General features: G+C 39.4%; 2 protein-coding genes across 2 annotated transcripts in view; one reads left to right on the top strand and one right to left on the bottom strand.

The window, feature by feature from the left end:
* Positions 1-16,920, top strand: part of ca12 (carbonic anhydrase XII) — a 127,145-nt gene that overhangs the window by 2,753 nt on the left and 107,472 nt on the right. The gene's annotated exons all lie outside the window — the stretch shown is intronic.
* ciartb (circadian associated repressor of transcription b) lies at positions 6,087-15,486 on the bottom strand. Its single transcript, XM_079858427.1, has 6 exons — positions 15,336-15,486; positions 12,151-12,634; positions 11,568-11,643; positions 10,298-10,376; positions 8,635-8,770; positions 6,087-7,793 (listed from the first exon to the last, which is right to left on the bottom strand). The coding sequence occupies exons 2-6, from the start codon at positions 12,592-12,594 to the stop codon at positions 7,380-7,382; spliced, it is 1,149 nt and encodes a 382-aa protein (XP_079714553.1). The 5' UTR covers positions 12,595-12,634; positions 15,336-15,486; the 3' UTR covers positions 6,087-7,379.

The raw sequence follows: 16,920 nt of genomic DNA on the forward strand, positions 1-16,920 counted from the left end.
CAAAATAGTATAGAATTTAGTATTGACTTTATCAATAATGTACCATAATACAATGATTGCACAGGTAGCAACATAGTGTTGGTCCACATCCGGGCCACATCTGGTACATGTGGATTCCACGCATACCAGATGTGGGCCGGATCTGGGCCGACACTATGTTGCTGTCTGGGTGACTTGACAGTATCGGCCAGAAATGTAATATCAGTGTATCCCGAAATATATTATTTAATGGCAGCTACATGTTTCTGTGACTTGTTTATCAGTGATAAGTAGCCCATTTATAATCTAATCTGTTGATAAACAATAGCACAAACACACACAGTTGTTTTTTTTCCCAACCAGCTTAAGTCCAATCAGGCTATTCCCACGAGGAAGAAAGATCTAAATTGGTATAAATAACTATGAGTCAGCCTTCTCGACCCAGTCCTGTCCTCACTGAGGTTTCTTTGGGAGATGACTTTGTGTCTTTGTGCTCTTTCTAAAGACCTGAGACGACCCGGACGATGATATGTTTGTTGTGTGCTCTGTTAATTGGTCTCTGGTGACGTTCGGTACTTTGAACACATTTACTTTATAATTAAAAATCTAAATCGTAAAAGTCATAAAAATACTTAGCAAAATCAACTTTTATCTATTTATTTACCTGGATTCTAAATTTAATTTGAAAAGATACAAATCTCAAACAGTAAAAAATTAATAAAGTCAAGCCAAATTATTTTCAAAGGAGGATTTGAGTTATTTAAAATTAGACTGCATTTGATAGACCTTCTGTCTGTAAAGAGAAATTATCCCCTTTTGAAACTATTGTGCCATTATTATTTTCATTTTCTTTGCACTTCAATGGATTCTTCTTTGGATCAGAGCCCATTATAAACACACTGACATACTGAAACCTTTGTTTTTTACTGTTAAACTCCTTTTTACAATCTCTGTTGATAATGCAAAAACAATGAAGCCATTTGTACGTTGATTTCCTTCAAAGTGTAAATACTGTGAGTCTGTGGCTCTTAGATTTTTGTTTTAATATCCCAATCAGCCCAACACAGCAACACCGACTCCAACAACCAAGTGTGTGCGTTTCGGGCAGAGATAACTGTTCGTTCAACCAGTGACAGATGGGAACACATGCAACTAGCTCTTCTAACTTTATGATAGGCTAAGTCTAAACTTTTGTCCACATATACAACTACAACACCAATATGCCAGAATATTAACCTTTAAGTTTACAGACATTTCCTTTAACCCTAAAACAAAACACAATTCAAAGCATCAAACACGTGAAAAATCTATATGGAAAATCAAGCCCTTTTTTAAATGTTGAATCTAACAGTCAGCCTTGTAACTCGCTAAGTAAATAAATAATCACATTGATTTTGTTTCTTTTAGGGCTTAAAAGAATGCCAGGTATACTGTGCATGTGAAAAGAAAATGTTCTGATTGTGAGGTGTAATCATTACAATGGCAGTGGTTATTTTTGTAATCTGATGGTTCAGTTATTTAGGGCCCCTTTGTGACAAATGAGATCATTATTTCTGGTGAGGATGAATTACCTATTGAATTACTTAACAAGTTAATGAGCAATTTTCTAAGTGCGTGGGCATGGTGCATCTCGCCCTACAGATATAAAGACAAATAGACATTATTATGTGAAGAAAGGCTGCCGTTCAGAAAGAACAAAGTGGTTCACTGGGTATTTTCTTTTATAAAATGACATTCAAAGCACGCTTTAGTATAATTGGAACTGAATTACAAAACACTTCAATGTCTTCAATTTCAATTACAGGGTCACTTATACTGTTCAATAGTCATTAAAGTTGGGCAAGATGACCAAAATCTATCCATCTAGTAATTCTGTATCACAGTAATTGTATATGTCAGGGTTCACCAATCTCGGTCCTGGAGGGCCGCTGTTCTGCAGAGTTTAGCTCCAACCCCAATTAAACACACCTGAACCAGCTAATCAAGGTCTCACTAGGCATACTAGAAACTTTCAAACAGGTGTGTTGGCGCTGGTTGGAGCTAAACTCTGCAGGACAGCGGCCCTCCAGGACCAAGATTGGTGAACCCTGGTATATGTCATTATTTTTGCTGGAATTTCAACGTTAAAAAAAAAGTGAAAGCAGTGAGTTTTACAGTCCTGCCAACTAATAGCCACCAAAATGTATTTACTGCGGCATAAACAACATTATAGCAGTAAATCTGTACTAACTTACACATGGACAAACCATCATACTGCTTCATTTTCATCATCTTTCTTTGATGTGGATTGATATACGAGCTTTGGGCTTGTCCTCCTGTGGCACGAAAACCCAAAAGAGTCTCGACTTTAGGTCCTGTGGTCTTTCTGTAGTCAGAGTATCAATTTTAATGTTACTTTTGGCTCAGACTCTATGTTAAATGATGACTTCCACATATTCTTATGAATGAGTAGAGCTTTTCCCTTCTAGCCTGCTGAAATATAAATGCAACTTTAGTTACGTAAATGGATGAGTGGAAAAAGCCAATGAGCCGCGCTGTTGTTAAAAACCTAAAAATCTATTTTAAGACCCTAAACAAATAAGGCACAAAAGACAAGTGAATTTGCCTCGTTTTGCTTTTGATTTCTCTGGAGTCCAGAGAATGTGCATATCTTGATTTTTTTATCCTAAAGCCTGTTCACACCAATAATGATAACTAAAATGATAACTAAAACTATATTAGCGTCCACACTAACACAAGATAACATTCTGTTTATTACAAGCGCACACTGCAGGGTGGATTCTGAATGACTGTCAATGTTGTTTATGGTTCATTGCTCTGAAAGTGATTCTGAGGATATCATTTGTGGTGTGGACTCTGCTGTTCTCATAAAATTAAAACTATTATTAAAACTTTATAGTTATTATGTGGTTATAGTTATCATCCTTGGTGTGAACAGGACTTTACATTATATCTGTATTTTGGACTTTAAATGTGCTGCGACCTTTAGACCAGTGGATGGAAATGGCTAAAGAGAATGAGACCACATCCCTCACATGACAGAAAATGAATTAATTTAGGCTGGACCAGAACTCCTCACCTCCCACTGGGCTCGACAGCTTGTGACCACTGAGCTTAACAGTCAAACAGTAGTGGCCTTTTACAGTTTTGATCCATTTTAATTGCCAAGACCTTAGCTTTTTCAGTTAGTATTTGATACCAATCCACCAAAATCTCCTAGGAGTACAAATGGTAAACCTTCAAGAACTGGGGGAGTGTGCCCGTTTAATTAATTTCGGTGTTTCATTAAAATCCTTAAATTAATCTTTTCGCACTCAGCATGTACAAAACACCCCATAAAGCTTGCGAGATAATATTTTTCCTCAGATGTGACATGCCTTTTCATACTGAGACAGAGTGATACAGCAAAACTGGATTTGAACCCAGGTTCCATTGCTGAACAAATATCGTACCACTAGATTAACACATTTTGCACTTATATGAAGAACTACACATTTTCTCCTTTTCTGGTCATATATCAACTAAAAAACCATGTGACTCAGGACTTGTTACTTCCTTAAAGGGATACTTCACCGATTAGCGTTAAGCTTTGTATCAGTAGAAACCCGGTAGTATTTTCGAATGACCGTGCTTCCCTCCCTCATGTCCCCCTGATACGAGAGATTTCTGTATTGTGTGTCTGGAAAAAAAACCTCAGATGACGCAAAAATCGGATGGCTTTTTTTGGCCAGAGGCTCGAGACTACAGCCAGTAGGAGGAGCTAGTTCATGCTTTCAACCCGCCCATAGGGGGATCTCTCGATAAAAACGGCGTCTTTTCAGTTTCGAGTCAACTAGTAGCCTAGTTGTATCTTTTCTTCTGATACTGCCCTCTGTAACCAGTAGGCGTGGCTTGGGAGTGGCCTCGTAGGGCAGCGAAGCAAGTGCATTCTGGGAGTTGTTGTCTTTCATCCTCATGAGCCAAAAATACATTTTCTGGCTTTTCTCAGTCTAGAAAGCACCAACTTCTCAAATAATTTCACATTTCTACTACATAAATGACCCAATTCAAATACACATTCATCTTTCCAGCGGTGAAATATCCCTTTAAAAAAAAAAAAAACCCATTAGGTATTGAAATTATGGTCCATACTGAGAGCCATTAAATATTTTGTCAGATAGTACATAACATTAAAATATTATATTGTTATGTATTAAAAAAGTTAAAAGAAATCTAAAAATATAAATACTTTTAAGAGTGAATTAAGGAGACACTATAATTTTAGTGAAAGCATGAAAGACTTTCACATATTTAATAACACATAAGTGTTATTAAATTATTTGTTTAACGGATTAACAACTCTAAATCATGTAAAATGTAAAAATATTTAAAAGTAAGCACCCTATTAAATACCGGCCGTTATATACACAATATCGATGTCAGTAATATCAGCCGGTATATTGTGCATCCCTATCACTCATGTTTATACTTACATTTGACTTTGTTGCAAGTCTCTGAAGATGAAATAAACAGCTTGTTCTGCCAACGAACAAGCAACACACTCATTTAGTCTATGTAAGAGGTAATATTAGTAGTAAATAATAGTAGCAGTTATAAGTCATCTGAATAGTGTCTCAAGGTCGATTTTCAGTTAATGCCAAGAGGAAGTGACTTATGTTGTGGTTGTACAGATGTATCCTCATAAGATGTTATATACATATATTGCATGATCAGTTAATAAGACCATGGCATTTTCTGAGAAGTAGTGTTCTCTGTGCCGTTATTAGTAGAACTGTTTGTGCTATGGACATAAATAATACCTGAGAAGTTTACCACTACATGATCTTACTTCACATCTTTGCAGTTAGAATGGTTAGGGTTATGCTAGTTGGGTAACTTCCACTCAGTCTTCTTAGTAAAAGGGAAGTGTAATTTGTTAATCTGCTCCGAGAACATTTGCACTTCTCTTTACAAGTGTTCAGTGGACTTGAAACCAGAATGGACCCTCTTCCCAATGCCTACAGTATGATGTGAAATGAGAGTGCCATTGCTCAATGCATCTGGTTGATTGGTTCAGACCATGCTTTTCTGCACAGCAGGGAAATGGAAAAAAGGGGGATCGAGGAGGAGGACATCTGAAACACCGTCCAGAAAAACATTTGCTTTTCTATTCTCCAGACGATGTGGGTTTTATTCTGCATTTCTACATTCCCCGTTCTCTCCTTCCCAGAAACTGTAGAGCGGTTAATCACCAGAGACCAATCCTGTAATATTCAATACTCTCTGACAGATAATAGATTCAGTTTTTAAGGTCAAGTTGTGATTTGCAAAATCCTCATAGGCTGGCCTTTTTTGGGGAGCGTTGTTTTAAGAATGACTTTGGTGGCTTTGATATTTGAATAGATGTTTTTCTATGAGAATAGAAATGAGTCTAGGAAACAAAAAGGTCTGTGATCAACTGTCTCCTGGTGCAATATCAAAGCCATATTGAAAACAATGCACACAAGGGCTGCCAAATTAGATGTGGTGTAATGTTGTTTGATAGAGAATCCTTGTGAATTTTTTTTAGACTTGTTAGACTCACATAGCATTCAGTTTATTCATGCCATTGATGGACTAATGTAAAGATATATACATATTTACCACTGTACATATTTCAATAGAACCATCAATCGCATGAAAAAACTGAGCATTATGCAAGAATAACACATAGAGATAGAGATAGAGATACAGTTAGACTTGTTAAAATATAGACTCGTTACAATATATATATAGTTAGACTCATTAGATATAGATAGATATAGAGATATAGTTAGACTCGTTAAAATATATATAGTTAGATTCATTAGATAGATAGATAGATAGATAGAGATATAGTTAGACTCGTTAAAATATATATAGTTAGATTCATTAGAAATATATATATATATATATACACACACAATTTTTCTTCTTTTTTAACAATTAATCTTTAAATTATGTCTTACAAATATTTTATAAACATACTTTCTGCATTTATTTTAGACACTCTGCTGTCTAGTTATCAGCATTGTCCATTGAAAAACCTTTAACAGTCAACAATATATATATGTGATCAGTTGAAACAAAATGCTTTAAGACAAATGGAATACAGCAAACAAATATAACCACATTTATTTCTGAAAGTATAAAATATTACACTATAAAGGCCACTTTGCAAGGGTAAATGAACAACTTTTCCAAATATGTACACAGTTAATACCTTTCCCTCTTAGATATTGTCCAGCTCTGTGGCAAACTGAAATGTCATTTTTCTCACATGACCACAGGAAGTAGTTGGCAAGAGTTTCAAATAATTTACTTGATAGCAGAAAATGAATGGCAGGAGTTTTGAAGGTTCCTGATTTTCTTTTTGTACATCCTTCAGAGGCGTCAGGTATTCTGGATGGTTCACGCTCTCCCTTCAAAACCAGTGAAGAGGCACAGTTTGACATCGAATTGACAGGCACTATATGCCCTTGAACTGGGAGGCTTTAAAACAAAAACAAAAAAGCGAAAATTTGCAGTTCACATTCTTTACAATGGCACCAGTCAAGCCTCCGGAGCTTTCTCTTGTTAAGTGTTAGTTCGGCGTGACAGGCAAGTTTCGCTCGCTGTATTTATGCGCTTTATGAAGTTTCCTCGCTCGGAGTCTACTTGCGTGTACGTACGTTCTTACTGTATCCATACACTACCAGAGATGCGGTGTCAGAATGAGGTAGAACCGTTGTACCAAAAACATAGCTAGAACTTTAAACCTATGAAGTAACAGTCACATCAAATCAACTCTATAGAGTGGATTTAAAGAGCAAACTAAAGCAATAAATTCACATTCAACCACACCTACAATAGAGATCACTAACACGCTGGAATATCTGAAGTGTTCCCAGAATAAATTCCTCCCTCTTTTCCCTCTTCCCTTTCTGGAAAAAAAGGCTGCTTTGTTTTGTCTAGAGATTCGCTTTTTCACAGATACCAATATGCTGCCTCATCGGATGTTGTCGCCACAGGAGAATTTACCTCTTTCTTTGTTTCAAGAGGAAACCAACTCAAAAGGTTAAGTATGAAGTTGAGCCAAGATCACAAAACCTTAATACCCCCCCCCCCCCACCCCACACACACACACACACACTGCTACAACGCAATCTGCAGTCCAACAGAAAGGGAATAGACGCAGACGTACACATCAGACACGCACAAAAATCACACTCCGACACTTTTCAGATTGTAACTGAACGCGTCACTGTTTTGCTGGGCTACGCTGAACTCCCTCTGCTGCATTCTGTGCCTCTTCCCAAGGCTAGAATGGAGGCAGGGATTGTGCTGGAGTCGGGTGACTCCAGACCAGCTGGGGGCAGTCATGCTCAAGCTAGGCTCTGATCTCCCAGAGCCCTTTCACAGGACTAGGACCATCCACCAGCTGCCATGCCACCCAAGCCGACTGGGCCTTTCTGGGAGATGATGCTCTCTGTGGATTTAAGAAGTCTCTCAAGGCATGGCGCGTTAATCTTGGCCGGAGGCAGTCGACTGGGAGCAGACTCTGTCTTACATAGACGGTCCGTGCTGGAGGACACAGAGTTGTCCTGTGTCGCGTCACTGTCCCTGTGAGCCGTTAGAACGTTCCGAACCGTCCCCTGAGCTTGTTCAGCCGTCGGGGAGCAGATGGGTGATGTGTGGAGCCATTTTAGGTTGGTTGCAGAGTAGGGCCCTGGGGGTGTGAGGTCGCTGACTCTCATTGCCTTGTTACCCATTGAAAGGGCACTTGTGGTGGCAGGGTTTGCAATGCCATTGAGCAGGGGAGATGTAGCTGGAGACAACTGTAAAGTATTGAAAGAGGGAAAATTACTTAAGATTTAAATGCAAACAGAGGCAAACCTTTCCTGGGGATCTCTTTGCAATTGGTTTGCTATGATTTAAGAAAATACTTTTAAATTACTAAATTTAAGAAAAAGAAATTTTAAATCTAGTGAAAACAAATGCAAAAATATGCTCTAAAAATGTTGGTTTCATATGGTTTTAAAAAGCTTTTATCCCAAGTTTACGTTTAAAAATGTCATGTGTAACCATCAAGAACTAATAATAAATTTCCTTATAAACTAAAATTAATGTAACCTCACCGTATACATCTTAAATATTTTTTTTTGAATTGAAATATACTTTAAGGTGAAAGTTTTTTTTTTAGAAATAGCCATTCATAAATATCATGGTTTTCTGGGAGTTGCACCACATGGCATTTTACAATTATTAACGTATTTACAAATCATTGTTTGTATAAACTGCATTTCTACATGTATTTTTGCATTAACAGATCCAGAAGAAAAAAAAAACACCATCAGGTCATTAACCCAGAAACTATTACAATAAAAACTTGTGTAGGGGTATAAAATCAGCATGAGAATATTCTTTTACCTTGCTGACTTTTATCTGCCCTCTGAAAGCTTTCCAAAATTACCTGTTCTTTTCCGTCATTGTTCTTAGTGAACATGAGATGTGCATTTTATACCTCTGTACTGTAAAAATAGATTTTAATCCCTTCTTGTCTGTCATGTTCCTCTCTGGCCCAGTGATTACAGTATAATAGGCATTTCAGTCTCTCCTTTTCAATCAGCCTGGTGTCTTAACTTACACATGTTCATGACAGCTCTCAGAGAGTCTTACCTTGGTTTTCTTAGATGGGGTCGTCTCCTCCATCAGCGCCGCAGTATTGGCTTGGTCGCTTCGTTGAGGTTTTATGTGAGGGAACCAGTTCTTCAACATTTCCTCCATTTTCAGAATGATGTTAACATATCTCTCTCTGCATGGCACAGGAAGGACAATTTGAGTCTGGTTACCCACAGAAGCACTAAAAAACAGTTTGAGACTTAATGTGACTGACGTGACTAAAAATTAAAGTCTACTGTTCTGTAACCTTGTTTGGTGTCAGGCGAGTTGAAAGAACACTTAACCGCAAGTACACTGCATCATGCGTACATGTACACACAGACACAAACGTGTTTCTCAAAATGAGAACACATCCTGTGTTGATTCACATGTTTGTACACACACGTGGCATGGAGTGCAACCGTTTCCCTCGCCTCTAAATATAGACTTAAGCCTGCAGCCGGGGCACTGACGTCCACGTCACGGGGAAAAGAAATAGTAGCGCTAAGGAGCAGTGATGCAGAGACACACGCACATGGTGCCCATTGACTCGCACCAGTCCCCGACAGATGGTTAATGGGGATTAGTGCAAGTCACATGACAAATTATCTGATATGGCCCCATTCTCAGTATTTCAAATTTAAATGGCTACTGTCGTAAAACTAACTTCAATATTCCCTATTCTGATGCACCTTTGCGTTGGGGGACTTGCCAGCTGGCATGACGGAATGGGTGAATGATAGCAGGGGTCAGGTGGTGGGGACGCAGCCACGCCCCCACTTGTGTCAGCTTGGTTATAGCTTGGCTCAGTGCCTCGTTCAGATGGCCTGAATTAGTACCCCACCCAAAACCCCATCATCTATATTTTAGTGGCTGAATACCCACTTCAGGCATATTTTTTGCCAGGTGTGTTATGCTGCACACTGCTGGACGCGGCCCAAAGTACACCACCGATCTAGATGTTCTAGACTCTGCTCTCACACGTGAATATTGGACTTTGTGAAGCAGCACAATGCAATACAATGAGAGCAGATCTGGGCTGTGTGCCAGGTGCTGTTAAGAGGAAAAGTAAATGACGCACCTAAGCCCAGCCTGACCCATTATGAGGTCATTCAATGCAAAAGAAGCACTGACTACCCCCCCCCCCCCCCCAAAGACGACATCACAGACTTTACACAGTCTAGCCAGAGGAGGGCTAATCAATCGGATGACAGGCTACTCCCTCAAGGAGCTGGGACATTTTTAACGACCCGTGTTTGAGTTCTATTCTTGTCCAGCCATTTTTAGATTTGTGGTGGCAGGTCCACACTGGCCTAGCAGCCCCCCCCCCTCCCCTCCTGCTGCTCTGGACCAAGCATCATGCTGCGAAGCCATGTGTTTTCACATCTCCTTGTCTCGTTCACTTATACCCTCAGAGCAAAGACATTCACAAGACTTCCAGACAGAGCAGAGGGCGTAGAAGTCATTTGCAAATGACGTGGGATAATTTAATCTTAACTTACTGCTAATGTGCGTTAACACACGAACACTGAAACAACGTTGCAAGTAGTGTCTTGAGGTAGATTAAGTAAATGGACACAACATCTCTCAGATCGATCTGCGAAGGAGTGCTGTGCGGACTAAAGCCCTCCCACCTTCAATTGGCCCGTGAGTGAAGTAAAAGAAACAGTAGGGAACTCACCCCATGCAGGGATTCTGCAGGACCCCCATTATCCTCTGGATGCGGTCCATGGCCACACTCTCTTGGAAACTGCTGAGGCCTGTGAAAGGAGAAGATACAGTTTAAACCTTTTCTTTTATGAGCAGTGCCAGCTTATTGTCTCTGACAGGCTGTGCTACGTCTGCGAGGCAGATGGGTTCTTGTGAAACACGTGGGACGACAGACTTGCTGTCTCTGTGGCCAGGAAGTCCAGTGTCACCCAGAGCCCTTGCATTGACAGCAGTCCCAGACTCATGAGCAGGTCCGCCTGGTGCGCAACCTGTTTTATAGTACATGTGGGGCTCTAGCCAATATAACTTTTCTTTAAGTACCCAGTAACGCTAATACCTAATCTGTTGGTGTTTTACAGTAAGGTCAAGCTTTTCTGTGTTCCAACCAGCCGTGACGTAACATGATTCCAGTAACAAGTCATTTTCCTGTCCGCACTGAAAGCGAAAATGCTTTGCGATGTAACAGTTAGTCAACCAGAATATTGTGTGGGCGGTTATCTGTTTGCATGCGTAAACCGAAGAACAGTAATGCCACACTTTTCCATTTGGCATCAATTTCATGGTTCTACATTCTATGACTTGAAGGTACCTTGAGATGTTTCGTACCTTCCACAGCTAGTATATCCTTTTCCAATGTTTGATGTTTAATATACATGAGGAATGTGATTTTAATCCAGTGTGATCGGGACTACATAAATGGGAACCAAGTGACCTAAACAGCTTTTAAATCATGCTTTGTCGCCTTGTTAGGACACAGTTTGATGGTGCAGATTTTACTGTCATTACTTGTATCAACAGTTACAATGGCGACATTAAAAAACTGAGTCAAATGTTTACAATATTTCATCCCACTACTCAAGGACACAATGGAAACAGCGAACCAAAACCCTTGAGCTTATCTCTATAGTGTCTTCGGTATTTCATTTGAGGTCCTGGGGTATTTTTGGAGCCGTGTGGTTTGCACTGGTTTAGACATGCGTCTTTCAACCATACTTGTTTTATTATGACTAAGCGAGGCAGCATGTGCCACCAGGAAATTACTGTGGTTGATTTTGGTGCCTCATTTTGTGTAGTTTCATGACACATCTCTGTCCCAAATCTCATGGTCCGAGAAGCGCGTCATCACCTGCTGCCTCTAGTTTGGCAGTTCTCCTTGTATACTGATTTTTTAGGCAAGTTCTTGGATCAATGCTGATGCTTTAGACTATAAGACTAATAAGAAAGAATAAAGCATTACTTACGTTCTCTGTATCTGCCTGAGCGGAGGCCATTAAGGATTGAGGACAGTGGGTGAATGTAACACTGCAGCTCCAAGCACTGCAAAACAAAGAGCATCATTCAGTATTTCATTCGTCTGTCGGATACTATTAATTGTTTAGCATTTCTCTAATAATTTCTAGAGTTTTGATGTTTCATTTCAGGGTGTTGACAGTACACTTTGCCAATCACCATAAACAAACAACATCAAGTTAGGACATTTCTTTGTACGGCTCATAATTTCCTAACAACAATGACACTGATGCAAAAAGTGACTCATCTACTCTCACACATTTATGTAAATGTAATGGAACGAGTTATCACTGCATTTGTACAAGGTAGAGGAAAACACTGCGTTTTTTCATTCAGTGGCCTCGTGTGACTCATTCACTTTTCACCTAGAAAGAACACAAGGAGGAGGGGTCTTCCTGGAAGTGGTTTTGCTTCAAATTTTTTTTTTTTGATTTATTCTGCTCGGGTGGAGATAGATCATGTAGGAGATAGTCTTTCAGAACACCATGTCCCTTCCCTGGCATGCCGGCAAGTCAAAAAAGTGGTATGTCTCACCTTGCATGCGTACAGCCTGTCTTTCTCCATTTGTTCAGGTGTGAGCTGCCTCTCCCTTTGCTCCGGCACCATGGAGCTCCGTGTTCTCTTCAGCGCCTGCCTCTTTTTGCCTATAGGGCTCTCCGGGCACCGGCTGTAATTGGTCCGATCCCCTTGTCCCAGGAGAGAATGGCTGCCATCCTCGCTGTAGTCAGAGCTATTGCAGCTAGAAGGAGAACTTCCCCGAGAACTCATGTTCTCTTTGTCCATTAGCTCCCCTTTATCTCCATTCCTCTTTGAGAGCGACTGGCAAGTTTGGACCCCCTGGACGACCCCCGAGGTGGGGGATTTTGGCAAGGTGGTTTGTCCCTGCACTTTGGTACAGTCTGATTCTAACTCGCTATCGTTGTCCTCATCGTCACTGGCCAGCCAGTCAATGGAATAGTCCGAATCTGAAGCTGACATCTTAGGAAGCAGGGTCTAACCAGCATGGACCATCACTGACCTGCAGGGGAAACAGAGAGTACTTTAATCTCCAAATTCAATACACGTTAATAATGAACATTATTACACAATACAACATGAGTTGGCATTAAATTGTGTAATAGAAAAGGAATGTTTTCTCTTTCATTGTATTGCTTTGGCAGCGATATAAAAGCAAAAATTCCACCTTCATTAGCCGACCTATTTGCAAGATTAATAGTCTAGCAGATACCAGTGGTCCAAAACGAGAGCTTAAGCATGCATCTTCAATAAAATCCTGTGGGATACTGAATTCATGCCAGCTCAGACCAGCGTGTTTTCCAGACACACCACCTGAGTCTCACACACAGACTAAAGATAAACAGCGGCCATAAAAAAAAAGACTTGCTGTTTCACGAACAGTGCCGACTCCGAGAACTAATGAAACTGACCTTTATGGATAATTCTTATGTTTTCAATGACAACACTGATTCTTCTGTACATGAACAGTACCAAAACAAACCCTAAAAGAATAATATACCATTCCACATTTTTGTAAAAAACTAAATTAGCCTTATTCATGCATAATATTGTAGCAACAGGAGGAGACAGACTTCATTTATTCAAATCTAAGATGTCTGAAATAAGATTTTATGCTGCAGTCTTTTTAGAACAATTTTGCGCCCTGTGAAGCACATGCATTTGTTTGTTCTGATTGCACCTAATTGAAAAACACTTGAAAATGAAGCAATACAGAACTAACAGTCTGTTTTGAAGCAGGCGATACAAAAACAGCATATATTTAAAGCCCTGTTTGTTTATTCAATGAGACCAGAACGTCGCAGCCATGGTGACCACCATTTGACAGAACAAAGGCCCTAGAAATAAACCGTTCTTTCAGCAGAATTTCATTAATAAATTGCTCAAAATCATACATTACATGCACGTTCGATTTACGCGCAAGCTGGTAGTGTATGCTGCTTACATTTAGAAATGAATTAGTTTGTGGGCATGCTTTTAAAAGAGGGTGATTTGAAAATAGTCTAGGAACACACAGCTGGGACCAGATCTGCAGCCTTGAGCATTACCAGTATTTTTTTCTGCTTGTATTATCAATTCCATAACTCCTTGGTACCTCATAACAGACATGCCTTAAGGAATACGCATAAAAAGAGTGTTGACAACGTTGATTAATGAGTCAAGCCATGAATATTTGCTAAAAGCGTATGTTTAACAGAAGCTACTGCCGACCGACCACTCATCTTTTTATAGACGGGCCAAGGGCTTCTTATGAATTAACAGGACATGTATGATGCAAAAAATATGTTATGCCTAAATGAATAAAATCCCCAGGAAACTGCACACACACTGCATTACACCGTCCTTAATATACCAAAAATAGTTGTTGTTTTTAATACAAAAACAGGATCATTGTGGATACATTAGGTTGAACAAATAAAGTCATTTTATGGGATTTTTTTTACAGTATAACATTCACTTTCGGTTATTACAAAAGTATCGTTTTTTCCCCAAAACATTTTTTAAAATGAACTCTAAATGTAACTTTTACATAAATGAAAATACCTCATTATACAATAGAAGTACTTTATAAAGCAAGTTCTCGACTCGCACGAGGATTTTCAGATTGCCTAAGCACATTCACATCTCTTGGGCATTTAATCCGTCCATCAGCTGGTCGGTATCATTGCAAACAAATGGACTGCTGAGCCAGAGTTCTGCCCTGCCAATAAAGCCACATTATGTAATAGCTCTACCTCAAGCACGCGACTAATTGGCTTTATAACAATTACAAAGCTCAGCCTTCCAAATGAATGTAACTGCTGATCAGATTTTTCCTGTCAGTACTAGTTTCACCAAAAGTTGAATCAAACAAAACGCCGCGTTTAGCACGACTGCCGTTAGCGAACAAACTCCTCTTTCAAATCGAAAAACTGCCTACATCGGATACTTTACAAGTTTTGTCGACAGCTGGGGACGGGGATGAAAAGGCCCTTTATTAGTGTGTGGTAACAGCTAATTTGACAAAACAAAGACAATCATTGAAAGGTTTATTTTCACTGTGTTTACGTTTGGTTAACGTTACCAGTGTAAAGACAAAGCGGGCACGTGACAATTATTTAATAGCGGCATTTAGCGCAACGGCAAATGCAGGAAGTCATGTAACCGAGACGTATTTATTATACGTCTTCACGTAATATAGGTTGCTATGGGCAACACGTATATTAATATTAAAAAGACTATGAAATAAAACAAAACCCGTACAGAATAAATGTACCTGTCTGATATCTGAGGGTGGGGCCCTGGTGATGACTAACACCTTAATACACCCTTCCAAGACAAGACCACCGCAATTTTTGGCCTTTTCAAACATGTTACAAAATGTAAAGGCTAACTTACCTATATGCCTATAGGTTTAACAATATATTAAAACGAATACTCTCGCAAAAAAAAAAACGGATATGAACAAAGCCACGAACTATTACAAAAGACACGATTGACCAACTCGTGCTATCATATAAGCTACATTTAATACAATGAATGCATCAGTATTTAAATAGCCTATACATTAAGAACTCGTGTTTATCATTTAATAGGCGGATGCCTCTGTTCACGCAGCGGCATCTTCGGACACCTCTCACATACACACACATAAAGCCCTATATAAGTTACCTCACTGTTATTCCTATAAGTGCAATCGCTTTTATTTAAAACGCGAATCCTACCTCAAGCCGGATGGGACGAATGGCCGCACTGTCCTTTGTTTCAGCGGTATATCCAAAGACAACTGGAGCGCCCGATCGAGCCTCTATCGAGAAGCGTACGTGGTTTCAGTGATGTAGACCTGCAGTTGTGTGGCCCCGTGTTACTTCTCCCAAGGCAACGTGTCTGAGAGGGCGGGCACTAAAACGCCGAGCGATCCGATTTGTGCTTCCAGACCCGAATCTGACAAATAGAGATTGCGTTGGAAGCCAGCTCCGACTGATAGGGGAGATGAGCTTACATATTAAAATAATATGCAAATTAACAAAACACGTGGACACGCGGATCGGTTTCATTCCAACAGCAGGACAGAATGTCAACTGCTAGCGTTTTTTTTTTTTTTTTTTTTTTTTGGGTTGTTGCTCACAGTTAACTTTTTTTTATACCTCATTAGCTCGGATGCGATGACGCCAGATATGCACCTCCCTCTCATATGTTTGGGTTGAGTTGCTTTTAAAGTCACCATGAAATCAAATTGGACAATTCTTTTGATTGAATATTGCAGTATATTTGATTTATGTACATCATTATTTCTGTAATTCTGTGCCCCCCTAAACTTCAATCAAAATAACTTCCTCTCCTTGTTGCTTTTTGTTCTCTGATGACATATTTACTGGCGCGAGGGCGGGGCAACCTGTCACTCACATGACATCAACCAATAGCAAACCACAACCATCTAATCAATTCCTGATGGACAAAATGAGGTCCCGTCTTTAAAAAAAAAAACTTCTTTCACTCAGATGTAGGCTATGTCACAGTAGGGAAGAAAAGACTATCGCAACTTCCAACTTTAAAACGTATCAAGTTTGTTCATAGAGCAAGGTTAATTATGGGGGAGTTTGGGAGGGTCTGACACTCCAAATAAAGTAAAAGTTTGTAAAAGTACATATATGTTTCGCTTTTACTTGTTAAAACAGGGGTTTCAAAGGTTTCATAAGACATATTATAAGTTGAAGTTAAAGTGTACATTTTTCACCTGTCTATACAAGTAGATGCTATCAGAAATCATGTTCACCAGATTGGATAACCACAAGAGGTATTTATCATTATGTCATTATGTATCACTTTATTGTGTGTATTGTGTAAATGTGTGCGTGTGTTTGTAGATGTTATATAAGTTATACTTATTTTGTTTATAATTTATTTAAATTTTAAAAATGGGAATTACAAAAAACAATCAAGTAATATATCATGACATAACATTGAGTATTTGGGGATAAAGGTGAACAATAACTAACAAAAAAACCCATATTGGTCCTTAAGTCTCCTTTTTATAGACATTGATAAATTTACTATTTGGATTTTTCAGGTTTTTTTTTTTCATGATATTGACCTATGGACTAGGAATTTACAACTTCTAGTACAATTTTAGGTCTATTGATCATTTTGCAACTGTAAACAAACCAATGTGGAAACATTTGCATGCACCACGAGCCAGCAACACATGTGTCTAAGGAGCGATTCAATGTGCGCATTGCTACTGTTGCTCTCTGTTTCACTGAATGCAGGAGACCCGTAGCGGTGCTTATCCTTACCTGCCCCCGACTG

Source organism: Squalius cephalus (assembly GCF_949319135.1).
Source record: "Squalius cephalus genome assembly, chromosome: 23".
Lineage (NCBI taxonomy): Eukaryota > Metazoa > Chordata > Actinopteri > Cypriniformes > Leuciscidae > Squalius > Squalius cephalus.

Coding starts and splice junctions, on each gene's coding strand:
- ciartb (XM_079858427.1), bottom strand. CDS start 12,594: ATGTCAGCTTCAGATTCGGACTATTCCATTGACTGGCTGGCCAGTGAC. Junction 11,644..12,150: donor ACAGGCTGTACGCATGCAAG/GTGAGACATACC, acceptor TTTGTTTTGCAG/TGCTTGGAGCTGCAGTGTTA. Junction 8,771..10,297: donor CTGCAGAATCCCTGCATGGG/GTGAGTTCCCTA, acceptor TGTGCCATGCAG/AGAGAGATATGTTAACATCA.